Genomic DNA, 23,772 nt, shown 5'->3' on the forward strand with positions numbered 1-23,772 from the left:
CCGTTAGAAGTTATACATGTTTCGTATGAGTACGGGAGGTTGATGCACAAACAAAATGAGTCATTTGTACTAAAACTTATGTACACACAGATGTAAATCAACTTTGTACACTATTTTGAACTTATGTAATAAAGGGTCCATAAATAAGGACGTACTACATAAATAAATATGCATACACACATATATTGAAGGAACAGAATATTATTCTCATTGTCAGTTCCTCTGATGTTTATTAATACACATTCTCATTAACATGCAAAGTGTAAAGTTATGAATTATATTGAGTTAAGTACTTTGAAAAAAATACAGGATATATATTTAAATTCGGATGCACTCCTGGTTGAACATGATTTAGAAATTAACGATTTTCCGTTCTATTTTCATTGGTAGTATACCAAGTACATAAATGGAGTTATGTATTACCTAAATTAATTTGATCACTGATATTGTTGACACATGAAATGAAATTGGTTCTATAAAATATGGTTACCCACTAATACATAACTTGTCCCATTCCCATTAAATTGATTACTAGTTAATCTACTCCTATTTTTCATTTGGTCATCAGAAAGAAACTTGACTCTATATTAATACTGCACCAACTATTTCAGAAGCGAATAGAAGGACTAACAGGCTTAAAAAATACACGCATTTCAGATATTTATAATAAATCAAAATCATGGACACATTTCCAAAGATGGTTTTTAAATTTTTAGGATACTTTCCAATTCCAATTCACATAAACACCAAACCAAGAAATTCAGTTTCAGCTATTATACCTTTGCCCGATTTACACGAGAAGCCATCTCAATCTTCCTTCTGGGCTTCCATTTTTCCCGTTGTATTTTATTCATCTGTGGCCGTGTCCGTAATTGCAGTTTTCTTCCTCGGCGAAGTAAAATCCCAACCTTTGCATGTTCGTAAGAGACAAAGCCAATCCAACACATTGTACATGTCAGTCCTACTCAAGTCCAGTCTTCATCTCGTATGTGCTGTCGTTATCAAAGTTGGAATGTTTCTTGAAAGAAAGTCTTTGGCACAATTGCACTCCGACATTCACGCGCTGTCCGTTTCATTATGGAATTTCATTCGGAATGATGTCGTTGGTGGTGACGACGGTATCAGAGCACCGATGACGAACCGTCATAGTAAATCGTTTGTCTTTGAAGTTGCCATATTCATGATTTTAATTGCGCTCGGAATCATAGAAGTCCATTATAACCTGATTCTCGACCCTGCAGCCAGCATTGGATTTATTTATATCTATTGCACACCTGTCGCTCTGGGGTACTTGCATTCTATATTTAGTTTTGTCGTGGTTTACTATCTTAACTGGTATTTGGAGTTGCTACTGCAATTAAAGTTCGCTGTTACGGAAAAATACAGGAATTTCCCAAGTGTCGGGAAGGTTGAAGGGCATGAAAATGATGAAAATCCTGAATTAATATTAAATATATATGCCTCATTGGAGTCTCAGGTTCAAAATTTTAATCGAGTTTTTAAATTTTGGATCACCCTTGATATGATTCATAGTCTTTCGCGAGTTGTTTTTTCGGCCTATTTCGTTTCTACTTCTAGTGCCAATTCTCCAAGCCGTGTGGCTGTTATGCATGACTTAATGACGATTGGACTCTACTTTTACATTATATATTTGGTTTGTAAGAGGGGATCAGAGTTAGAAAGTGAAAGTAAAGGTATTGTCCGGGATTTAAAAATGCTAATGAATATTAAGGTGAGTAATATTTGTATAAATAAATATGTGCAACATATAGTGTATTTATTATATTATGATTCATTCCACTGTTGCTAATTTTAGAAAGTACCAGTGTTTAAGAAACCTTGCCCTTTATATGTACAGACTGATTTCTTTAAACTAAATCTCAGGCTTGTAACACCGGTGAGACTTCTTTATCAATCAAGTGAAAGCATTGACGTGAATTGTTCAATTTACACTTTTATAAACCTTGTATGCATTTTCTTTCTTTACAGATTGTTGGAACTGTCACAACGTACATAATTGTACTTATCCAGTTTCAAGGGAACGGTTGAAATTGATAAGGAACTGAGAAAAACTACTTCAATTTGCATCGATCAGGAATTGCAATTAGTTGCATTAATGCCGCCCTCGTTATATTTGATTCCTCTTATAAAAATTATTTATGTACTTATGACCGCTTCAAATATCTAAATTTAGTACATATATGCACCTGCTCAAGTATTCCTGATTCAGACAATTTAATGATGTGCACAAGTAAATACATAGGTATGACGTACCATTAACCAGATTAAATAAATTGGAAGTATCAATTGAAAAAATAAATGCCATTAGCAGATTGTTCTTCACATTTTATTAACCAGAAATTTAGGAACAAGAGCAATAAAATTGGCTAGTTACACAGCCAGGAATCTTTGTGAAGCCATAGCCATTTATTCATTGTTTACGTACTTTTGTTAAGATTAGCACGTGGAAATACGCCATGATACATTCAGCGAAATAAGGAAATCTAAACCGGTTTTTGAGCCTAAGCAAGACATATTTGCATATGTCATACGCAAAGTCTGTGTTGTGTAATTCGCACTCTTATACTTCCATATGTATGTAAAATTCTGTATATGAGAATAATGTTGGAGTTTAATTTACTACAGACTAAACAACTTTAGATGCTGGAGTGTTTGTGTTTTGAATTTCACACATTTAGAAAATATTATTATTTTTGAGTATAACACTCAAATTTTCAATACCTGTGCTAAGAATTTAATACAAAAATTACGTCGGATATTTGCATAGTATCCAAACGTAATAATCGTTTCGAATTATTTCAGCCAACCCATCATTGTAAGTTACAAGTAATCTTATCGATATCCATGTGTGCATATGTTTCAGGCCACTAGAGACAATGGGAGAGGAGAGGAACAACGGAATTTGGGGGACTCCCTTATTTCGTGTGTTAAGATGGGTTCCAGTGATATTTATTGTCGTGGTGATGTCATGGGGCTACTATGTGTTTGTAGTTGAAATTTGTTTATTTGAAATGGATAGCATTTGGGAAAAGGTATTTTTAATCAAAATCATTGACGATATAAAAATATTTTACTAATTTGATTGCTAATTTAATATGTATGATTATTAAAGAGCTTCACACTGATCGTCTATCACTTGTCATTTATATTTTTCTTCTGGGCCTACTTTAAAACTATGATAACGTGCTCCAAACCTGTTCCTCCCCAATTCAAAATTCCTCAAGGTCAGCAAATCTATTCGTTACAAAAGCCAAAATGGGATCCATCAAGTTCCATGTGATCTGATAACCTTGTTTTGTGCGAATAGATGTAGTGCATAAGATCAAAACTATAGAAAGTGACGAAGAGATTTCAGAGATTCTACAAAAATTTACACAAAGCCGGGTAAATGTTTTAAAAAACATCGAATTTGTCCAAAATACAGACGAAAACTAACTGAATATTGCGCATTAAGGAGTTGACATTAGAAACGAGATCTATTAAAAATCAAATACGTTATTGTGAAATATGTTGGATTATTAAACCCGATCGATGTCATCATTGCAACGTTTGTGGGCGTTGCTTTCTGAAAAGTGATCATCATTGCCGTAAGAACATGTGTATATGTAACGCTTTATTTGCATTAAAAAATGGTAAAGTTATAGATAATTGTTTAATTTTCCAGCCTGGGTGAACAACTGCATAGCCTTTGACAATTACAAATTTTTCGTCTTGTTTGTCAACTATGCTTTCACCTACTGTTTCCTGGTCACATGTTTAGCACTACCGTACTTTATTCAGGCATGGAATGAAGAGATCCGCACTCTTGGTCATTATAACATCATGTCTGGTTTCGCTGTCGTATTTATGTGGCTGGTTAGAAATCTAGTCTACATGAGTAAGTACATGCATTGCAAATTGTAGTAAATACTATTTTTGAAATTCTAGATCCTAGTGACCCCGTTATTTTCCACGCATTTGTACCTTCTTCCCATGAACCGGAGCACTGTCGAGTTCTTTCACCCTGCAATATTTACCCATGGTCCGGACAAGAAGGGATTTTATCTTGGCATCTTTGACAACATAGAGGAAGTTTTTGGGCGTGATAAAAGAAAGTGGGCTTTCCCCATATTTTCTAGTCTAGGAGACGGCATTACTTTTCCGACCAGGCACTCGAGATTAAGAAGTGCAAATGAAGAGTGTAGTCCAATCTCTTGTAATGCTGATTCTGATAATGGGTATGATAAGCATGAATAATTTGTTCCTTTCTATGACGTTACAAACTTCGAACAAAATACGTCTGTACAATTCATTGGTTGAATTTTAGGCTTGCCAAGGCGAATCAATTTGACGAAATAGGAAAAGAAAACTCCATAGTTTAACATGATAGGAATGTATGTAGATATGTACTTATCCTTAGTACAGTCAGTCATTTAGGATTAGTCAGATAAGTACAATAAATAAGCATACGTGTATATGTATGTCTTCTTCCCCACATTTGATAGAATTTATTTAGCATAAAATGATTTTATACTATGGTTCATGTTTTCATTTCATGCGACAAAATCTATACTTGAACATATTTATTTACATATGCATTTACTTTTGGTGGCTTGCATATGTACATGTGTATATTCAATTGGCAAGCTATGTACGTACTAATAATTGAAAATAATAAAAACGAATGGAAAATAATGACCTAATAAGAAACTTCTTGAAGCATTCAAGAATATTTGTAATTGGTAAAAATGTGTTATGCAATCATTTACACATTTATGTATTAACACATATATGCACAACAATGACAAGTATCAATTTGATTTATTCGCATAATGCCTTGAATGCGTCGTAAATAATATCTTTAACTACTTTTTTGTAAAATGTTATTAGCACACAATTTCCAGTTCCTTTTCTTAGTCAAACTTCAACCAACAGACGAAAGCTAAAGCTTACTTCATGCAAAAGTGTATCGCGAGAAATTTGAAAATTAAAAAAATGAAGTTCTTAATTTTCTTAATGTGTTTCATTAAACTCGGCGTGATTAACGGTAAGCTTTCGACGCAAATTTAATAGGTAAACAATTCAAACGGTTCAAAAACTCAATTTTGAGCGTCTTACAGGACAAATGATGTATCCGCCGTACCCATACTTTGGTAATGGAGTATTTTCTGGGATATCGACTGGAGGTGCTGTAGTAAACGGTAAACCGGTGTATGGATTCACCGACATGTACAATGGAGCCACGCCCAACAACATGATGATGCCACCGATGTCGATGATGAACTTTTTTGGGGACTCGTCAGGATGCAACACGCCGTGGTGCTGGGTGGACCAATTCATGTCGATGGCTACAGCTCCATCACCGACGGGAGGATTCTAGTCCATACTTGCAACAATTCGGGGGCTAAGTAAGTACGTGAATTTGTGAATCTGTACAAGTAACTTGACCTTGTTTAATTTTCCTCAGTACCGTTTGGAAATGTCGTCGTCTAAAATATTTTGGGTTTTTTATGCAACATTTGATCCTTTCCATTGTAAATTTTAAAATACTAAATAAATTTATGTCGTTATTATGAACTTGAAATAACTGCATTTGCAAATGAGTGGAATTTTATGTGTGCAAAAGTTATAAAGCACTTGGTTTATTTATTCTTTCAATATTTATTTACAAAGATAATTTGATTTATATTGACTACTTCTGTATGTACATATATTTATTATTAAGCTCAGAAAATTGTTAGGGCTAAGAACTACCTCTTTGAAAACCTATATCTGTGAATCAACAAAGTCAACAACCAATACAAGGCAATCCACGCCGCCGTTGTAGCAAATCCAGGCCAAACTCCAATATGGGTGAATTCCCAGCCTCTACTAACAATTGAACGGATCGATTCAGACGCCAGTTTACATGGGAGTAGATAAGTAATGTATTGCATGACAATCGGCATTCCTTCAGTGGGCCAGATAATTCCTGGAAATTTAAAATTTCGAGTTAAAATTAGACCTCAATTGCTTACTTTTAATTGTGCGGATTTAGTAGTAATTCCAACCTGACAGAATGATATTTGGGAAAAATGAGGCTATCGCAATCATCACTGCCTCAATTTCCTCATCGCAGAACGAAGCAATTAAAAACCCTGTAAAATATTTAACTTTAGTTAAGCAATCTGCCAAAACTACTTTAAAATCTTGATAATAATTAAACTTACCCATTGAGACTCCACCCAATCCCATCATAAACGTGATTCCAATGGCTAAACTCGTACTTCCCAAGATCTCGATATTGAACAAATAGATAATTATGGAAAAGGAGAAAATGCACTGGATCACGAGGACGATTCCTTCGGTTACAAAAAATGATGCCATGACTTCCCAACTTTGCCTGTATCAAGTAAGAAATAGCTCTTAATGTTTGCTCAAATCTTAGAATATAAAGTGAGTTTGTAATGAATGTTTAGTGAATTTTACTTACACTCCGGCGACCATACTCCTCTCCAGCCTAAAATAAATACATTTTAATAAAATGATTTTATACTAAAATGCTGTACAACATTCAGCAATTTTGTGCACATACGTTCCCTGCTTTTTGTCCCAGATGTATGACACTCCACTTGAGCACAAGGGAAAGAAGAAAACCATACTGAAAAGTTGTAAATGAAATTTTGTAAACAAACTATCAATATTTTTTGACAAAATTCAATTTCCAACTCACGCCAATAGCACGCCTGGTGCGATAAATTCCTTAAAATCTGTGTCATCTGTGCCATATACGGGGTCCAAGTACTGCAGTATGAAGCAAAACTTGTAAGGATCCATAGGATAAAAATGATAACATTGAGATTTAATACGCACCCGAATCGGTGACTCTGCCAATTCCTTGTAAAATCCACAGTTGACTAACATATCCTTCAGAAATATTTCAAACGCGTCGTATACTTCTTTTTTGATGGCAGAAGCGATTTGCTTATCTAAACATGAGAAACATGAGTTTGCTTAGCGGATATTTTTAATGCTGCATAATTTGAAAAAGTTCAGAATTAAGTACTTGAGTAGTCCATCTCCACATTGACATAGGATCCTTGCAAGGTTTCATTTTCAATCGTATTGGCCCCTGCAGCGCGTTCGTACACGTTATCCGAGAATTTTTCTGGGAATGAAAAGAATCCCCACACTTTTCCAGCTTTCACTGCATCTCTGGCTAACTCGTCCGTTGCGTAATCTCTCTGGAATTAAGAGCAGAAACACGAATTAGGAATTTGATTTGTTGTCTGAATGCTACATTTTTAACGTTATATGCACACCAGGTAAATCGTATCCGATGGTATTTCCGCAAGAAATTTGCAACTCAAGTTCTCCACGTCGCATCCTTCTTTCGTAACACGATCCATTAATGATACTGGCGGACAAGCCGTGTGATTCATTTCATGGTTCACAACCCCCATCCACATCGGTCTGAAATTAGAGGTGTAAAGTTTAGTTGAATTTGATGTACATACATATTTAATTTAAATCCATTGAGTTGAGAACCAAACCACATACTTTGGATCATTTCCTATGGCCAGACAAATGACGAGAACTTGTGTTGCAGGGACGATCATCATGAACAAGAGGAGGATTATATTCCTCGTCATGACCACGTAGTTTTTGGCCACTAAAGCCTTAATCCGTTGGAAAGACGTAGTTGATTCGTACGGAGAACTTGGTTGGTCCTGGATTGACGCGATGGAGGAAGATTTGCGATAATCAAACATGTTTGAGACAGATTTAAGTGAAGAGCGAATGGCTGTAATACAAGGAAAGTGAATTAAATTAATAAATTAAGTCGAGATATTTTAAACGTACAGCTTCCTCTATCCTGGAAATTTGGAGTGTTCATGTTCATATCATCGTTTCGACACAATTTTAACACAATATCTTCCAATGAGTTGGTTTCATGTTTGTCCAGCAATTCTTGCGGACTGGACTCTGTGATGAGGCGTCCACCTCGCATTAGTCCGATCTACGTGGAGAAGCAAATTTTTGTATTAGATAATTTTTTAACTTATGCGTTGCAATGTTACATACGTACCTTATTTGATGGACGTGCTTCCTCCGTATAATGAGTGGTAATGATAACAGTCGTGTTCTTTGTTGCAACGAGACTTAAGAGATGGTTCCAAATGCTATGACAAAGTAATAAAGGCGTATGGTATAACTAAACCAAACGTTTCGAATTAAAATAAAATTAGTCTCACTTTTCCCTGAGTAACGGGTCGACCCCTACGGTCGGTTCACTGAAATAAACGAAAACACATAAATTAAATTTGACTTGAAAATTTAAATTAAACATAAAAATTAGAAACTTACTCCAAGATAAGCAATTCAGGAGAATGAATCAACTGTGCAATAAAAAAATTATTAGTACTAATAAAAGCTGGTTCTGAAATATTTCTACTTACAGAAAGTGCTAGAGAAACTCTTCTTTTTTGACCACCACTAAAATACGAAATGAAACCTTACTTTAATTCATGGATGCAAATTTTACATTCGTATCATGCAAATATACAAACCTCAACGTTCCTATGCGTCTATCAGCGTCAGGCAAGTCTAAGAATTTGATAAGAAAATCGCGACTTTCTCTCAAGTCCCGACCACTCATGTCATACAGAGCAGCAAAGTATTGCATTGATTCATTAATCGAGAAGTCATTGTACAATGCAAGATCTTGGGGCATGTATCCTACACGCTTGCCTGGAATTCCACTTTCGCGAGAACCCGGTTTTCCACCAAAGACGAAAATTTCTCCCGAATTTAAGTTGCGAATTCCTACAATACACGACAACAGGGTCGTCTTCCCACAGCCGGATGAGCCCAGAAGAGAATAACTGGAATAAGCATAATGGAACATTCCATTGTAATAAAGACCCTTTGACATACAAATCAGTGCATGAATCTCATAAACAGTAAAAACAACTTACATTGTTCCCTTTTCAATGGTCATGTTTAAATCGTTGAGGACTTTCGGGCCAGATCCATAACTTTTGGAGGCATGCTGAATTCTCACGGCGGCAGAGACGCTGCTGCTCTTTCTTCTTTCACTATTTCCGTTCCCATTGTGGCTTGCAGAGTATGAATTTGTGTCCATTTCATAGCCCGGGTTGTCATGAGCCGCAGGGATGTTGTAACTTCCATGATTTTTCCATGGAGTGCTGAAAAGTGTTACATATAAATAATTACTATTTTTAACCCACGAAATAAATTTAATCTTAAAAAAATTCCTCTCCAACAGAAACATCGTTCTGTATAAGTTTAGTATCATGTGCCACTTTTTAAAAAAATCAGATTTTTACTTACACAATTTTATTGTCCATGTTTTTCCTCTTACTATTTGTGTCGACTTAATTTAATTACTTTCCTTGGATTTATGTACTGAGGATGAGTGTCACCTGTGATTGTGTCAGATTTACTTTCACGACAAGAATGACCAGAACGCTAGCAAAGTTTGGATTTATATAGATCCATGAACTTGAACTATGGACTGGAGTTAGTGCATATTTAGCTCATTATTATGAGCCGTGTTGCATGCGAAAGTTGAGCAATTTATGGAATCGTAGAAAAGTAGTAAAGGGAGAACAACGAGGAAAACATTGAGTCTGCTTCTGACCATGTTAAAAATGAGTTGAAAAAATGTTGCATGCGTCTGATATATTTGTTTTCTTTACCCATTTTACACAAGAAGTTATGTAGTTGGTTGAAATACCGGTTATAAAGCAACACTTGGCAGACAATTTAGGCTTGGTTAAGGTTAACATGAAGATTTGTGGAAAGTAGTTGTCCTCTTCTTCCATTATGACGCGATTTTTGGGGTTATTGCGAAGAAATTTTTACATGAGACAAAATAATAAAAAAATAATAATAGATATTTTTTGCGGATATTTCTACAAAATTTAGTGTGGTTTGATGCCTATGGTTTTCAGTTCTTAATAATTTTTATAGCTTGACATAACAATAAGTACATATTTCCTGGATTAATTTATTTTATTTCCAAATAAATGAATTCAGTTCCTGAATTGATGGTCTAATAATAAAAACTACAGGCGTTTGATGTATTAACGTGGCATTGTATCACGTGTTTTTTGTTTGAATTGTTGTGTCTCAACTTTCCCTTCCTCCATGTATTCAAATGGCGATTTTGAAAAATGTTCATCGCCTTTCGTTTTTAACAATATGAAGATATTAATGCACCTAAAAATCGGTAATTTTTAGGCTTACATAGTTAGGAGATAAAAACTTTGATTTTTTTCTTCAATGAGGAAATATTTAAATTTTATTGATTATTTTTCATCTATTTTATATTTATCTTCTTGTTGAAGAAAAAAATCAAAATTTTTATCTCCTAACTATGTAAGCCTAAAAATTACCGATTTTTAGGTGCATTTATATCTTCATATTGTTAAAAACGAAAGGCGGTGAACATTTTTCAAAATCGCCATTTGAATACATGGAGGAAGGGAAAGTTGAGACACAACAATTCAAACAAAAAACCCCGCATCAGCCAGCATGCTATTCCGCCTTAAGAAAAATGCAAATTTATTTATATACATAGATACATACATATGTACATATCAAATTTAACCCTTTCCTGCAAATTTATAGGTCATGAAATCCAACACGTTCGGTCTTTTTATAGATGAATGAGTAATCTTTGCGTTATTCGGTGTGCATACGTTTACATAACTCGTATGCTTTCAAATCAATGAATTACATAGGAAAATAATATAATCTGGATTATGATGCTGTAATACTGATCATTCAAATTATGTAATCCATCAGTCTCCAGATATGTACATAAATTGACGTAGATGGATGAATGATGAAAAGAAAACCATTCGATGCTTTGAAAGATTCCTGAATTACTAACATTTTATTTTTAAATTATTGTTTTATGGGAAAATAAGTGTTGATTTCTTTAATAAATCGGATTAAATTAATTTAACAAATGTGCATCTTATATGCAATTATCCGCCGTCTATGATTGTGTGTATACCATCGCATCCATGTATGCATGTCTGTATGTATGAAGATGTGCAAGATTGTGTTGAATTTTGTTGGAAAATAAGAAAAGTATTTGAATGCCATGAAAGGAATTGCAGTTTACAAGAATTTTATTTCATTAATCTATAGTAATTATTTAATAAAATTGTGTATCAGTACGTATTTATAATATAATTGTTTATATAAGATATGAAATGTAGGAATAAATGTATCCAACAGTCCAAATCGCTCATGGAAGGCCTTTGCATAAATCAGCAAATCGTTTAGTAAGACATTTAGTAAAGGGCTCGTATTCCTTGCAGTCTGGATCTACTTCAATATTTGTTCCTGAAAATAAATGAACATTTAATTTAGACCAAATTACTACATAATCACTTAATAAATATATATTTAAGACGAGCATCTACCTTCAAAGAGTTTAAAGCATGGATAAAACGTCGAATTTGACCGCTCAAGGAGGGATGGTGGAAAGTGATCAACGATGTAAGTGTTGTAGTTCGCAATTGAAATTAGACCATCTTCCTGGATCTATTGATAAAAATAATTGCATAATTCTTTTCTGTACACATAATCGTACTAAATTCTCTTCAAAAATGAAAAAGCTTACCAAACCTTCCTTGATCAAAACACATTTCATTGTGCACTGGAATAATACAGATTTTCGTTTTATTTATATAGCTGCTTGAATTAAATTGAAGGGAACGAATTTTGAGACAAAGATAATTTTACTCACGGTTGACTTTTGAGACTTTTCTCTCCCACTTTTCCATCCTAGTTCCTTTGTACAAATTCCAATTTTTTTCAACTCCTCTTTATTCAGATCGGTCCAAACTGTGCGGCATTTTCGTTCCGGAGGTGGCGCAGTGTAGACAATCTATGAAAATTTGTAATTATTTAGTATATTCTGATTGGACGGTTTAAACACGTATAAATATATTCTTTATTAGTAACAGATAGTGAAAATAATTACCGAAATTGCAACAGTTGCAAAGACCAAGAGCAGAGAAAACTTGAGACAACTTGTCATTTTGAGTGAGTTTAGTTACAGGAAGATTTTGATAATTCTGTCGGACTGGTGCTTGTGAAGCAATGAGTGATTTGCTTGAAGAGATTGCACATTATATAGGTTTTGCAGGAAGATGAGTCAGATATGATTTTACCTGGTTTAGATCAGATTGCATGCAAAAGAGGAGGAAAGTACCAATAGGTTTCAAGCATGCATGACACACAGAAAAATGCATAGGTTTGACTTTGTACTTGTGTTTGTCTGCTCAATATGATGTTATTAATAACAAATATATGTACACGTACGTCATTTATGCGATGCTTCTTTGGTCACTTCAACCAAAAAAATAAAACCGGTTCTCCTCAATTTTTGTTGAGTTGCTTTTCTCACCTTACGTAAAAGTCAGACTGATCTCACCCACTCTACAGCGTGAGGTTATTGTGAAGATTGGGCAGAGGGGTCAGCTATTTTCGACTATGAATTATTTGCATGTTTTGCAAGAAAGTGGTATTTCACACATTTTTTAAAGATATGCAGCACATTTTCTCCATTATTTACATATTTATAAATTAGCATAATCAGCGTTAGTCAAATTTTAATGTTATCAAAGGTGTTAAGTAATTAATCATTTAAACGATTGGATTAATTACTAGGTAATATTGTAAAAAATTTGAAACGAAAGTCTAAAATTTGGCATTATGCGTATTTAAATCATTTCCCATTTTTGAGGTTTGCTTCAGTGACCACAAAATATTACTTATGCGATAAACCAGCAAAACATTGTTATGTATATGCGTATACGTACGTATGTAGTTACACGAGTCTGTAGTTTTTTGGCTTCTTTAACAAAGTTAGTTGCAAATTATGTATGAGAAGGTCAACCAGCTTTTTGTTACCATAAGTTTTCTTCTTGCAGACCTTGGTCATGGCTTTCATTTCATATGGGATAGTCTTATTCTTTTCGCATTACATTTCTAAGGTTATTATGAAGATTTAACAAAATCTGGTTTAGATTTTATTCTTTCTGCTTAATTTTGTCGTTAATATTACAAATTGACAAGAGAAAACAAACTTGTGCAAGTTCCTAGGCTGCATGCTGCAAAAAAGCTAGGAAATAATGGCGACACGAATAGAAATGATGGTGACACCAGAAAATCGATATTCTGTGCCTGAAAATAAACCAAAATATGGAAGAAGAGCAGTTGGAGGACAAAAGGTATTTTGATTTCGAATTTTGACTTAGAAATTTGATTATTCACGAGGATTATTTACAATTTTGCAGTCTTGTCATGTTTGTGGAGAGCAAGCAAAATCCTGTAACTACGGTGGAATGTCTTGTCATTGTTGCAAATCTTTTTTCAGGCATTTCAAGATTTCATTAATTTCATTAATGATTAAATTAAAATTAATTAATATCAATCTGCAGGCATTTCGTACTTCAAAGGTTAAAGCCCAACTCAAAAATCAGCTCGTGTAAATACAAAGGAAACTGTTCAATCGACAAAGTTTCGAGAAAGAAATGCAAAACCTGTCGATTCTACAAATGTCTACAAATTGGGATGGATGTCCGGTGGGTGGTGTCAGATCATGCCAAGAAAACCAATAAACCAGACAAAAAAGATGACAAATTGACCCGTTCATGTACTCCTGAGCCACGGACAGAAAAAGCAATTTCCCCTCAGTTTAGAATATCTGATGAAGATTTGATGAAAATTGAAAATCTTTCAAGGATTTATGAAAAATCGTGTGAAGCAATTCCCTACAATTTTCCATGTCGTGGTCAAAACGAGGTTTTAACCAATACAAAATCTAGGATTTTAATTATTGGAATATTATCGACGGCAATTAGGAGGTGAGGTCATTTAATTAAATCCATTTTATTTTAAATACTTGTTTGGTGACACTATTGCAATATTTTAAAAATATTGACATAGATTCGTCTACTTTGCGAGGATGATTTCTGAATTTAATAATCTTTCATTAATCGATCAAACAAATTTGTTGAAGAATTCAGTCCTTCAAATAATACTTTTAAGAAGTGCGGCCACATATCATATAGAAAGTAATACACTATTTCGTTTGGATGAAAATTACCCAGAAAATTACCCAGAACTAGGGGTATGTCACAAATTATTTATAATGTGGAAATTTGTATATAATTTGTGTATTTATTTGCATAAATTGAATAAATTATTATTTTGTGACATTTCCAGTTGGACGAAGTAGCACATCTCTTCCCATCAGACTTGTTTGAAATGCACATACAACTTTACTCGAGAATTAAAAACATAGCTCCTGACGAGAATAGTATAATGCTACTTATTCCACTAGTCATATTTTCAGACTCTGGTGGATCTGAGGAGTCAGTGTTTGATGATCGACAAAAAATTAACTCTGCTCAAGAAGTATATGCAGAATTGTTGCAAAAATATTTAATATCAAAGTATGGTATAGCAAGGGGGAGACAAATTTTTCCGAGGGTGAGAATTTTATAAATAAACACAAAATTTGTGAGCAATGCAACATTAACCTAATTTATTGACTTTCGTCCAGCTCATCTCTCAGCTCGCAGAACTTTGCCTTGTGGGGCAGCTCCATCAAGGACTTCCATTGAATCTGACCGAGGCTCAAGTCGATAAAATGCATCAACATCTTTGGAAATTGCAAAATACAACAAAGTCAAATCAGTCTAAAAATGAGGATGTCATTTCATCTTCTGAAAGGAGAAAGCAGAATTCAGACACCTCACCAACACCAATTCCACCAGCTACAAACCCAGCCATCAAATCCCCACCTGAGAGAAAATCGTATTTTGATGAAGGGACTCCAAGTCCGGAAGAGGCAGAAAGTTCTTCCATTTTTCAACTGATCCGGTCGTTTGCCAATATTACTGGTGAAACCATAATTAAACCAAAGTACTTTTCATCTGGACCGCATATCGGCGTCGAAAAAGCCTTTATGCGAAGAATGCCGCAACTTTTGATGAACCCCTTAGATACCTTGGTTAATAATAATTGAGATCCGGATAGAACAAGTATGTAAATAGTTTGGTGTATACATGAATTTACATATTTACCTATGTATACATAACAAAGGTTGAATCATTGTATTTACAATTTATAACGCTTATAAAATAATTATGATGAATGTGTATGATGGCGTCAGTAATTTATTCTGTACATCGATTATTGGTAAAAATGCATATGTGGAATATTTATTTGATTAATTAAAGATACGGCAAATGTAGCATGTAACGTTCAATTTGTTATGCAAATTTCGATGCAGGTTGCAGTTTTTTGTTTAAATATTTTCTCTTGAAAATTATCTACACAAGCTTCGTTCCCACACACAATGTGTGTCAACAACCTTTAATGTTTGTAGCTGAAACTGATAAATTTTGATCTGCTGCTCATTTCATGCCTGAGGATAAGTTATCTATATATGTCTTGTAAATAAGACAATGATAATTCAGTTGCCGAAATTGGATCAAATAATTCATACGAGTAAAACAGTCAGGAGTCTGGAAATTCATTCCATCATAATTACATAAGTACATTAAGATAACATTTCAGAATAAAGCAAGATATTCTTCATTTATATTAATTGATCGGAAGAATGGACACTGCCGAAGAATTATCAGAACCATTTAAACTAGTTATGCCACAAGATTATTCCATTTTGACTGACATTTTGAAACACAGAATTCCCCAATCTGGAGGTGTAAGTGTAGCAAATATGTAAATAAGGCATAAGATCAATTAGTTTTATATGAAACAAGAAAGTAAATCAGCACATTTTGACCTCATTTTTACAGATGTATAACATAGTTCGCACACTAGACAACCTTGAAGCAGAACAAAGTACGAAATGTTTCACATTGAACGGGGACTTGACTTCAAATGCATTACTTTTAATTATAATTGAGACATTGGTAATAATTTCAAAATTATGAACACGCATTATGATACGCATTATAAATTAATAAGTAATTGCATATATCCAAATAAATCTACTACAGGATTTCGGTCAGAATATTAGTACGTCGATACCGGACGGATTTGTAGCTGACTCAAAAATAAAAGAGGCGTTGAGATCTACGAAAATAATAAATTGGAAGGGATCCTACATGTTCGTGGGTATTGAACGATCATTATCCAGCACCATTTTGGACATCGGATCTTTCACCTTTGGGAACACAGTACAATTAGCGCCAACCAATTCTTACTGGGTGGATCCGAAGATAGTAGCTAGCCTCGAATTTAAGGAACTACTGTAAATACTTGAAAATACGATTAAAAATATCCTGATAAAATATTTGGTATCCATATTTCTAAGTTTTGTAACTTTCACTCAGAAATCAAGAGGATGCCGATGGGGAGGAAGACGGTATATGCGTAAGAAATCTTGACATTGACCAGGGCACCTCATTCATGATGAAGAATTGGACCTACGCCCGGAGTGAGGCTGGATTAAGGAAAATGATTTCAAACAATATTTCTGCCGGCGTTTATCACCAAGGAGAGCTTGTAACTGCTGGGATGCTTTCAAGTCATGGTATGTTGGGACCCTTAGTCACATCACTGCCACACCGAAGGAAAGGGTACGGAACCAAATGCGCCCAATTTCTGGTAAAAGAAATGTTAAGGAGGGGACTATATTTGATAAGCTCGGCTGCTAAGGAGAATGTTCGCTCTATTGCTCTTCATCTTAAACTTATGAGCCTGACGCATGAATCAGATTGGATATTTCATACAGCATTTGATAGCAGTAAGTAATGGTGGAAACCTTAATTTGACAGTGTAATATTTATAAATTGATTTTGAATAAATCATTATTTCGATACCGACAAATTCATTAAATGATGAAACGGAACATATATGTACATACATTCATGGTCATTTTAAGTGCGGAGAATCGAGTATTTCGATTTCCAAGATATCGAGGACGTCAATAAGTTTTCATGAAAATGCACTCAAATTTATTTCGACTGTTGTTTGACAATATTTTTCATGAATTATTTATACTTCATGATTTCAAGATAATTTTCTTATTTCTATAACATTGAAAAATAAGAAAGTTATCGTTCAATCATGAAGTATAAACGCAGCTTTAGATATGAAAAATGTTTTTTTGAGAATTGAGCAAAGAATCTCTGCCAGAGATCATATCAGTTTTTTATGATCATTCAACATTACATTCAACATGACACACAAACACAACAAAAGTTGGGCAAAAACCCGGGTTAGCTACATATAGTGAAACAAGGTAAATGTGTGTTGTCCTTCAAATGCCACATGACATGAAGTGGAGGATATATGATGAAACTTAGCAAGATATTGGGCAGTCAATTCGTATAATATTTGTCCTGAAATATATAATTAAGTAAAGCAAACATATGCACCAGTAAACCTCTTGTTACGATACTACATATGTGAATAAAAGATGCAATAAAAAGCATCACAATCACCAGTTTTTGTCCATTGTTTCGAGCTTACATTTCACATTTATAACTTAAAATCAACCTTATTAAAAAATTAAAACACATAATAATAACATGGCACTCTCACCATCATCAAAGGAGACTCAAACTGTACCAGAGTCAGCAGAAGAAAAGCCATTCGTGGATAAGAATAAGTCTTTTGTAAAATATACATAATTGTTTTGTTAATTTAATTGAAATATGGTTCACTATTTCTCATGATTTAAAATTACTTAACTCGGTCCCCATTATTAATTTTTGTAGCTCCAACAGAAATACGAGTCATTTTGGCTTTATCCAGAATCGCACCCATGGCGATTAGCCCAACACATCACGCTCCGCGGTGTCTTCGCCGGTGCGACGCTCGCCCTCGTGGGCGCGGTTCCATTCGCCATAGCGAGAAGGAGGGGGCGAATTTTGGCATCCGTGGGCAAAATTGCATTTCGTGGCGCCGCTGTGGGTGGGGTTTTGATGGGGTTGACAGCCGCGGAGAGGCATTACTCCTTGGAGAAGGTGGGGATTGAGGACAGAGCGTACAGAATTTCCTATAATTGGGGACAAACCAAGTGGGACTATATTGCATTGGATGGTGGGATACTTACATTTATTTTAATGCATATGCAAATTAAGATAATGATGATTAACTGTAATTTTTGTATTGTGTAGGCGCACTGCTTGCAGGATTTTTGCTCAGGAAACCGTTTGGTGGAGTTTTACCCGCAGCCAGTGTCGGGATTGGGCTGGCGACTTTGGCGTGCGCGGAAGTAATGTTGTACAATCAATTTTTAAAGCGGAAGACAGAGTGAGGCATGAAATCTTGACGAACAAAATAATTTTTTAATGTAGTGGTAATTGATGGTATTAACTATTAAGTAACATTTGCTTTTAGTGCATTATTGCTTAAATGAATGGTTAGCTATTGTAAATATGTAAAACAAGGTTGTTGAATAAATGTAATAATGTCATCATATACATATGGTATTGCTTTCATAATGATAATTAAATTCATAATTTCTATAAATCGGTTAATAAATTTAGGCAAAGTTTTATTCAACAGTATCAATGGTTTACTTGCAAATTTCAGAGTTTCATAGATATGTCAGATACATACATACAACATACATATGTGTGAAGGGGAATTAAATTAGTTTTGTGTACATAAAATGTGTACAAAATAACGATTGCTAACGATTTCTTTCGTAACTTCGGTTTATATGCACATATAGACAGGATAAATCTGCGTTTACGCTTGGTAAGCTACATAAACATATTGTTGAATACTTATGTTAAAGTTAAAATAGATAATACATGCATTGCATTGGAGTTGTCCAGTCCTTCATCGTTTCATGGCCAAAGTATTAATGTACGCAAATACGTACAAATACGTATGGTCAACAGCCAATGTCATGGCATTCTGCCTTATTGTATAGTACACGTAACCTTCACTAATAAATTTTGAACAAAAAACACTTTATAAAACGTTGCATTCATCCAATCCCTGGCTAGAGATGCGAGATGTGCCAAATAACCTCATCATTCTGTAATATGCACATATGCATAACATGCTATTTGTGCAGTAATCTACATACTCAACTTGTTATACATACATCCCTCTAAAATAAATAAAAGCAATGTTTTGTAGTTCTAACTCCATAGTCCATATCAGTCTGTTGAGACCGTGAATAGTTTTCAGTTTTATGAAATAATACACTTTCAATGTAAACTAAAAATAGACATAGTATAAAATTGTCACTAATTAATATTTCAAAATGTGGGACATTCTCGGTCTGATCATAGCGACCGTCGCCTTGCTCTACTATCTTTTCAAAATTTATCCCCAAGGGAACAACTCATACTGGCCGAAGCGTGGCGTCAAAGTTGTCCTTCCTTCCGAAGTGGGCTCGTTATGGGATCTTATCACCAAAAAGAAAACAGTATTTGGCATGGACCAAGCCTACCATGAAAAAATCTCAGCCGATCCAAACTGCAGATATGGAGGCCTTATGGAATTTCGTACGCCATCCTTAATGATCGTAGATCTGGACCTCATTAAACAAATCCTCGTCAAAGATTTCGATTATTTTGTGGACCGTCGCAGAGTAAAGTTTGGCAATGAGCCCATCTTCACAGAAATGTTGGTCATTCTCGAAGGTCAAAAATGGAAAGATGTCCGATCCGTGTTAAGTCCTAGTTTCACCACGGGAAAGATGAAGCGAATGTTTGAACAATTTAACAAATGTGGGCAAGGTTTTGTGAAATGTGTTCAAGATTACCCACTAGACGCGAGTAATGGTCATCGCGTTAATATTCAAGAGGTCGTTAACCGCTTCACGGTCGATGTCATAGGAGCCACGGCCTTCGGAATGGATACGAATGCGCTTAAAGATAGTAACTCTGACTTCCTCAAAATGGCAAATCGTATCTCGAACATTACGGTGTGGAGATTTGTTAAAAATATGGCATTCATAGTTGTCCCCAAAATTTGCAATGTAATTGGGCTGAGAATTTTCGATAAGGACGTGACGGATTTCTTTTCCAGTATTTTGCACGGTGCTTTAAAGAACAGGTGAGAATTTAAGATATATGTATTCGTATATGCATGTAATTAATTCCATGACTGTCATTGTTTAAATGCTGCACAGAGAAACGACTGGAGAGAAACGCAACGACTTTCTCCAACTCATGGTCGAAGCCAGAGCAGGAGAATTGAAATCGGAGACAGGGGACGAAGAGTTGGACACGTTTGAGAAAGAAGCCATCCTCAAGGACGATGGTTCCAGAAAAACGGTCAACAGCAAACAAATTTTTACTGACAATCTCACCCTCGCGCAAAGTTTTATCTTTTTCGTTGCTGGTTTCGACACCGTGGGAGCTCTCCTTAATTTCGCCGCATATCTCATGGCTGCCCATCCAGATGTTCAGGAGAAGCTTTACAATGAAGTGAAAGCTTCGATGGAGGAAAGTGACGGGGAAATTGACTATGAGACGGTGAGCAGATTGGAGTACATGGACATGTTCATTTCAGGTAGTTATTCAGAATTCGTATGCCCAGATCCTTTCAACTTTTTTATACAAATCTTGTCTTTGGAACATTTAGAAATCTTACGTCGATATCCACCAGCCAACCGATTGGAACGGAGATGTGTGAAAGAGTATAAAATACCAGGATCTGATGTTATCGTCCCGCAAGATATGATCGTTTCCGTCTCTGTCCAAGGGATTCATATGGATCCAAGGATCTACCCAGAGCCAGAGAAATTTGACCCGGAACGGTTCACTCCAGAGAATAAGGCGAAACGGCACCCTTATTCTTATCTGCCGTTTGGGATGGGGCCACGAAATTGCATTGGTAAAATAAATAAAAATTGTGAATAAAGGAAATTTATTTATATGTACCTAAATGTTCCTTTAGGAATGAGATTCGCCCTAATTGAAGCAAAGGTCGCAATCGCCTATTTTGCATACTATTTCCAAATTGAGCCTACTGAAAAAACACCGATCCCAGTCCAAATTGATACCAAAGTGGGATTAAATCGGCCGATTGCCGATTTGGAGTTGAGATTCAATCCGAGAAATCATAACTGAAATCTACACGAAGGAAAGTTGCCAGTGGATTAATGAAAGACATGATTCTAAGATTATGCAGTGAAATTTTTAATTCCGAATTTCTATGATAAAGTATGATATAAGTAATACATGGTAATTATGCAGGTAATTGCTCACAGGGTTGACCCTTTTCCATTAAAGCATACAGTATAAACCCAAAACTATTACTTATTATTTAGTATATGCATGACGTTCGTGTGAAGTTTTATTAAGTATTAATTAAAATATCTTATATAAAAAATATTTTCAGTCGATATTCACTTGTAATTTTATTTATAAACCGAACATACAATTCCATCAGAAAGCCTTAAACATACTTAGTTACAGCAATTGTGTATTAATCAAAACATTGCCAAATTTATTGATGCTTAAGAAAGTCAAAAATGTACCAGTGAAGGATTTTAATTGTGCATTTATTTATTCCGTTGCCTTTGTCAAATTTAAATTTCCCATATTGACACCTCATCCGACGAACGTTTATAGCCACGTAGTGCTTCCACTAGGATGAAAACAACCCCCACAACAACACCCACTGCATACAATGCAAAACAAATCTGCACGCTTTCCACTTTCACAAATCCTGCACCATCAGCTTGCTTAATAACACCCTCTCCTTTCATCACAAGCAACAAATAGTAATTCAGACTGCTTACGTTCATAACTTTGTCCCCCTTCCGCAGTGCATCAATCATCATTTTCTTATCATAATTTGCAAGCCATCTCGAGTAAATGCCAGACTCGTAAAGTTGTCCCAATGTTGTCACCAACATTTCCGTATACTCATTCTTAATCCCATACCACGGCATCCTACTCAAGTAAGGATTCGGCCCAATTTTTTTCTCCTGAATGAAATAATCTGTATGTCTACTAACCAGCACTTTCATCAAGTCCGAATCTCTCTTTGTGCTCGCCGTTGCAAAAACTTGAGGCATATGAATCAACCCCCAATCCGTGTCCACTGGTTTATTGGTGCTCATATTTTGCACAACTGTATGGATTTTTCCCTTCAATAATTTCGCGTAATGCCGAAATTTTGCATAAAACTGAGAGTAACTTTCTCCATAGGTTAAATCAGCAAGCACATAATCTTTTAAAGTTGAGTAAGGTTGTCCCATGTAGAAATGCTTTGTGCTTGTCGCAATCATGATACTGCTGTTGGCAACTGCTTCAAAACTGTTCGGAGTTGGGGGTGGTGTTTCCATCGTGAGGTGTGAGAAAAGGTCGCCTTTGTAGCAAGTGGAAATTATGAAGGAGGATAAAATCCACGAGGATAAAAGAACCATCGTGGTTTTGTTGTTTCGTAACGTTTTGCTGAAAATAAGGGACTGTTCCATAAGGATGGCGAATGTGAGGAATAACGAGTTGAATATGGAGGTAGTGGTATATTTTATGTCACACGTGTTGCATCCGACAGCCCATATTAATACCCCCACCAAAGGGTACGAAACAACCAGTCCGATCCACAGCCAGGAATCCATGGGTTGAAATAACTTTAAAAAGTTAAATTGACCTTTCGCCGAATACATGACGAGGACATATTGATTATATGAACAGGCGTAGTTGAACCACACATGTTTCTGGACTGAAGGATCTAGAAACCTAGCTCGATTGAATGATTTGCCTGAAGGCTCTCCAAAAACGACTTGGGAAAGGGGGCGATGTCCTGGATATCTTGGTGCGAGTGAGTAGTTGAGATGAGAACTGAGGACGTAGGCGACGCACTCGAATACTGAGGTATCTAAGCCGTAGTAATAGTAAGAGCACGACAAATATTTTGGATTTTTGGGTACTATGTGCGAAAAAGTGTGATAAATCCAGCTTGCGCTTTGTTTCAGCTTTGACTCGACCCTTTTTTGAGTTTCGTAGAATTTTAGTATCGTTATTTCGGTTCTAGAAATTAGTGGGACTTGAAGAGAACAGTGTCTGCAAAGGTGGTAGAATCCTGTGACAGGGTGTAACAACAAGAATTTTGATGTCAAGCAATACGAGTGGCGATTATACAGCGTTTGAAACTTTGTCACATCAGATTTTGTCAATAAAATTACGAAGCTTGGGTCCAAATTATTGTAGGTAATGCCGTCCAGTAAAATGTCCAAGTCAGAATATCCAGGAAGGACGAACGTGTCGATGAACACGACGGAACACGGACACCCAATTTTGGTCGTGATTTTCTTCCTCTTCGGTGAACCACTTAGAGGAAATTTAGTAATAAACGTGGAAGAATTTATCGAAATAAGTAAAAGTGATGCACTCACAACATGCAAATTATTAATATATTTGTTTTCAAAGTTGCTTAAAATATTAAGGACACATCCTTCAAACAGGCTAGAATACAATTTTAAGATGTAACAATACACAAAAATTGGCCTGAAACATAAGAATATGAAGACGAATAATGATGATGTTTCGATGCGCATTCTGAAGTTACGCCAGATTGTGGACTACGTGACCCATGAATTCCGTGAGACGAGCACACTATATATGCATTTATCCGATTTTTGAAATCTTTCATAAAATGCGGAATAAAACATGAATGCAGTTCAAACTATGTACATAATACTCTTCGAACAATGCAGAATGTACTTACAACTTTTTTTAAATTGATCGCTTGTCCAAGCAGAGTGTGCAAAACTAGATATTCATGGAG

General features: G+C 35.3%; 7 protein-coding genes across 8 annotated transcripts; 5 read left to right on the forward strand and 2 right to left on the reverse strand.

Moving 5' to 3' along the window:
- Nucleotides 1–308: 308 nt before the first annotated feature.
- On the forward strand, nt 309–2,320 carry LOC110845212. Its single transcript, XM_035848275.1, has 3 exons — nt 309–1,732; nt 1,817–1,897; nt 1,990–2,320. Exons 1-3 carry the CDS (start codon nt 680–682, stop codon nt 2,047–2,049), a joined length of 1,194 nt encoding a protein of 397 aa, XP_035704168.1. The 5' UTR covers nt 309–679; the 3' UTR covers nt 2,050–2,320.
- A 280-nt stretch (nt 2,321–2,600) lies between these two features.
- LOC110844432 (palmitoyltransferase ZDHHC15) lies at nt 2,601–4,495 on the forward strand. Its single transcript, XM_022090632.2, has 8 exons — nt 2,601–2,797; nt 2,885–3,053; nt 3,134–3,245; nt 3,329–3,405; nt 3,476–3,608; nt 3,686–3,876; nt 3,949–4,238; nt 4,328–4,495. The coding sequence occupies exons 2-8, from the start codon at nt 2,898–2,900 to the stop codon at nt 4,380–4,382; spliced, it is 1,014 nt and encodes a 337-aa protein (XP_021946324.1). The 5' UTR covers nt 2,601–2,797; nt 2,885–2,897; the 3' UTR covers nt 4,383–4,495.
- Nucleotides 4,496–5,605: 1,110 nt separating this feature from the next.
- On the reverse strand, nt 5,606–9,570 carry LOC110843993 (ABC transporter G family member 20). 2 transcript variants are annotated; one of them, XM_022090074.2, is made up of 18 exons: nt 9,334–9,569; nt 8,958–9,188; nt 8,550–8,864; nt 8,439–8,475; nt 8,347–8,378; nt 8,235–8,273; nt 8,069–8,162; nt 7,843–7,999; nt 7,540–7,783; nt 7,302–7,452; nt 7,046–7,223; nt 6,853–6,968; nt 6,713–6,783; nt 6,575–6,640; nt 6,473–6,499; nt 6,210–6,382; nt 6,051–6,137; nt 5,708–5,971 (listed from the first exon to the last, which is right to left on the reverse strand). In XM_022090074.2, the coding sequence occupies exons 1-18, from the start codon at nt 9,348–9,350 to the stop codon at nt 5,751–5,753; spliced, it is 2,256 nt and encodes a 751-aa protein (XP_021945766.1). In that variant the 5' UTR covers nt 9,351–9,569; the 3' UTR covers nt 5,708–5,750. The 2 variants fall into 2 exon arrangements, with proteins under 2 accessions (XP_035704023.1, XP_021945766.1); XM_035848130.1 differs by having other exon boundaries at nt 5,606–5,971; nt 8,347–8,475; nt 9,334–9,570.
- Nucleotides 9,571–11,126: 1,556 nt separating this feature from the next.
- LOC110844786 lies at nt 11,127–12,149 on the reverse strand. Its single transcript, XM_022091074.2, has 5 exons — nt 12,005–12,149; nt 11,768–11,908; nt 11,642–11,677; nt 11,442–11,562; nt 11,127–11,361 (listed from the first exon to the last, which is right to left on the reverse strand). Exons 1-5 carry the CDS (start codon nt 12,059–12,061, stop codon nt 11,264–11,266), a joined length of 453 nt encoding a protein of 150 aa, XP_021946766.1. The 5' UTR covers nt 12,062–12,149; the 3' UTR covers nt 11,127–11,263.
- Nucleotides 12,150–12,666: 517 nt separating this feature from the next.
- Nucleotides 12,667–16,882, forward strand: LOC110843237 (thyroid hormone receptor beta-A). Its single transcript, XM_022089198.2, has 9 exons — nt 12,667–13,256; nt 13,323–13,402; nt 13,467–13,892; nt 13,975–14,158; nt 14,254–14,520; nt 14,594–15,760; nt 15,855–15,971; nt 16,059–16,312; nt 16,395–16,882. Exons 1-6 carry the CDS (start codon nt 13,158–13,160, stop codon nt 15,056–15,058), a joined length of 1,521 nt encoding a protein of 506 aa, XP_021944890.2. The 5' UTR covers nt 12,667–13,157; the 3' UTR covers nt 15,059–15,760; nt 15,855–15,971; nt 16,059–16,312; nt 16,395–16,882.
- A 453-nt stretch (nt 16,883–17,335) lies between these two features.
- LOC110842852 lies at nt 17,336–18,493 on the forward strand. The gene is made up of 3 exons (XM_022088688.2): nt 17,336–17,681; nt 17,784–18,108; nt 18,186–18,493. The coding sequence occupies exons 1-3, from the start codon at nt 17,595–17,597 to the stop codon at nt 18,323–18,325; spliced, it is 552 nt and encodes a 183-aa protein (XP_021944380.1). The 5' UTR covers nt 17,336–17,594; the 3' UTR covers nt 18,326–18,493.
- Nucleotides 18,494–19,095: 602 nt separating this feature from the next.
- Nucleotides 19,096–21,513, forward strand: LOC110842849 (cytochrome P450 9e2). Its single transcript, XM_022088686.2, has 4 exons — nt 19,096–20,085; nt 20,162–20,544; nt 20,617–20,868; nt 20,932–21,513. The coding sequence occupies exons 1-4, from the start codon at nt 19,289–19,291 to the stop codon at nt 21,102–21,104; spliced, it is 1,605 nt and encodes a 534-aa protein (XP_021944378.1). The 5' UTR covers nt 19,096–19,288; the 3' UTR covers nt 21,105–21,513.
- The last annotated feature ends 2,259 nt before the right edge of the window (nt 21,514–23,772 follow it).

Source organism: Folsomia candida, unplaced genomic scaffold (genome assembly GCF_002217175.1).
Source record: "Folsomia candida strain VU population unplaced genomic scaffold, ASM221717v1 Fcan01_Sc002, whole genome shotgun sequence".
NCBI classification, from domain to species: Eukaryota; Metazoa; Arthropoda; class Collembola; order Entomobryomorpha; family Isotomidae; genus Folsomia; species Folsomia candida.

Excerpts from the sequence above, each read along its gene's own strand:
- LOC110843993 (XM_035848130.1), bottom strand. Across the intron at positions 6,641-6,712 it reads GCACCAGGCGTGCTATTGGC|TATGGTTTTCTTCTTTCCCT; the intron begins GTGAGTTGGAAA and ends ACAACTTTTCAG. Across the intron at positions 6,138-6,209 it reads ATTGGGTGGAGTCTCAATGG|GGTTTTTAATTGCTTCGTTC; the intron begins GTAAGTTTAATT and ends AATATTTTACAG.
- LOC110845212 (XM_035848275.1), top strand. The coding sequence starts at position 680 with ATGGACACATTTCCAAAGATGGTTTTTAAATTTTTAGGATACTTTCCA. Across the intron at positions 1,733-1,816 it reads AAATGCTAATGAATATTAAG|AAAGTACCAGTGTTTAAGAA; the intron begins GTGAGTAATATT and ends TGCTAATTTTAG. Across the intron at positions 1,898-1,989 it reads ATCTCAGGCTTGTAACACCG|ATTGTTGGAACTGTCACAAC; the intron begins GTGAGACTTCTT and ends CTTTCTTTACAG.
- LOC110844432 (XM_022090632.2), top strand. The coding sequence starts at position 2,898 with ATGGGAGAGGAGAGGAACAACGGAATTTGGGGGACTCCCTTATTTCGT. Across the intron at positions 3,054-3,133 it reads TGGATAGCATTTGGGAAAAG|AGCTTCACACTGATCGTCTA; the intron begins GTATTTTTAATC and ends TGATTATTAAAG. Across the intron at positions 3,609-3,685 it reads GAAAAGTGATCATCATTGCC|CCTGGGTGAACAACTGCATA; the intron begins GTAAGAACATGT and ends TTAATTTTCCAG.
- LOC110842852 (XM_022088688.2), top strand. The coding sequence starts at position 17,595 with ATGGCACTCTCACCATCATCAAAGGAGACTCAAACTGTACCAGAGTCA. Across the intron at positions 17,682-17,783 it reads TGGATAAGAATAAGTCTTTT|CTCCAACAGAAATACGAGTC; the intron begins GTAAAATATACA and ends TAATTTTTGTAG. Across the intron at positions 18,109-18,185 it reads GGACTATATTGCATTGGATG|GCGCACTGCTTGCAGGATTT; the intron begins GTGGGATACTTA and ends TGTATTGTGTAG.
- LOC110844786 (XM_022091074.2), bottom strand. The coding sequence starts at position 12,061 with ATGACAAGTTGTCTCAAGTTTTCTCTGCTCTTGGTCTTTGCAACTGTT. Across the intron at positions 11,678-11,767 it reads AAAAGTCTCAAAAGTCAACC|TGCACAATGAAATGTGTTTT; the intron begins GTGAGTAAAATT and ends GTATTATTCCAG. Across the intron at positions 11,563-11,641 it reads TTTTGATCAAGGAAGGTTTG|ATCCAGGAAGATGGTCTAAT; the intron begins GTAAGCTTTTTC and ends TTTTATCAATAG.
- LOC110842849 (XM_022088686.2), top strand. The coding sequence starts at position 19,289 with ATGTGGGACATTCTCGGTCTGATCATAGCGACCGTCGCCTTGCTCTAC. Across the intron at positions 20,086-20,161 it reads CACGGTGCTTTAAAGAACAG|AGAAACGACTGGAGAGAAAC; the intron begins GTGAGAATTTAA and ends AATGCTGCACAG. Across the intron at positions 20,869-20,931 it reads GGGGCCACGAAATTGCATTG|GAATGAGATTCGCCCTAATT; the intron begins GTAAAATAAATA and ends ATGTTCCTTTAG.
- LOC110843237 (XM_022089198.2), top strand. The coding sequence starts at position 13,158 with ATGGCGACACGAATAGAAATGATGGTGACACCAGAAAATCGATATTCT. Across the intron at positions 13,893-13,974 it reads TTATCGACGGCAATTAGGAG|ATTCGTCTACTTTGCGAGGA; the intron begins GTGAGGTCATTT and ends ATATTGACATAG. Across the intron at positions 14,521-14,593 it reads GGAGACAAATTTTTCCGAGG|CTCATCTCTCAGCTCGCAGA; the intron begins GTGAGAATTTTA and ends ACTTTCGTCCAG.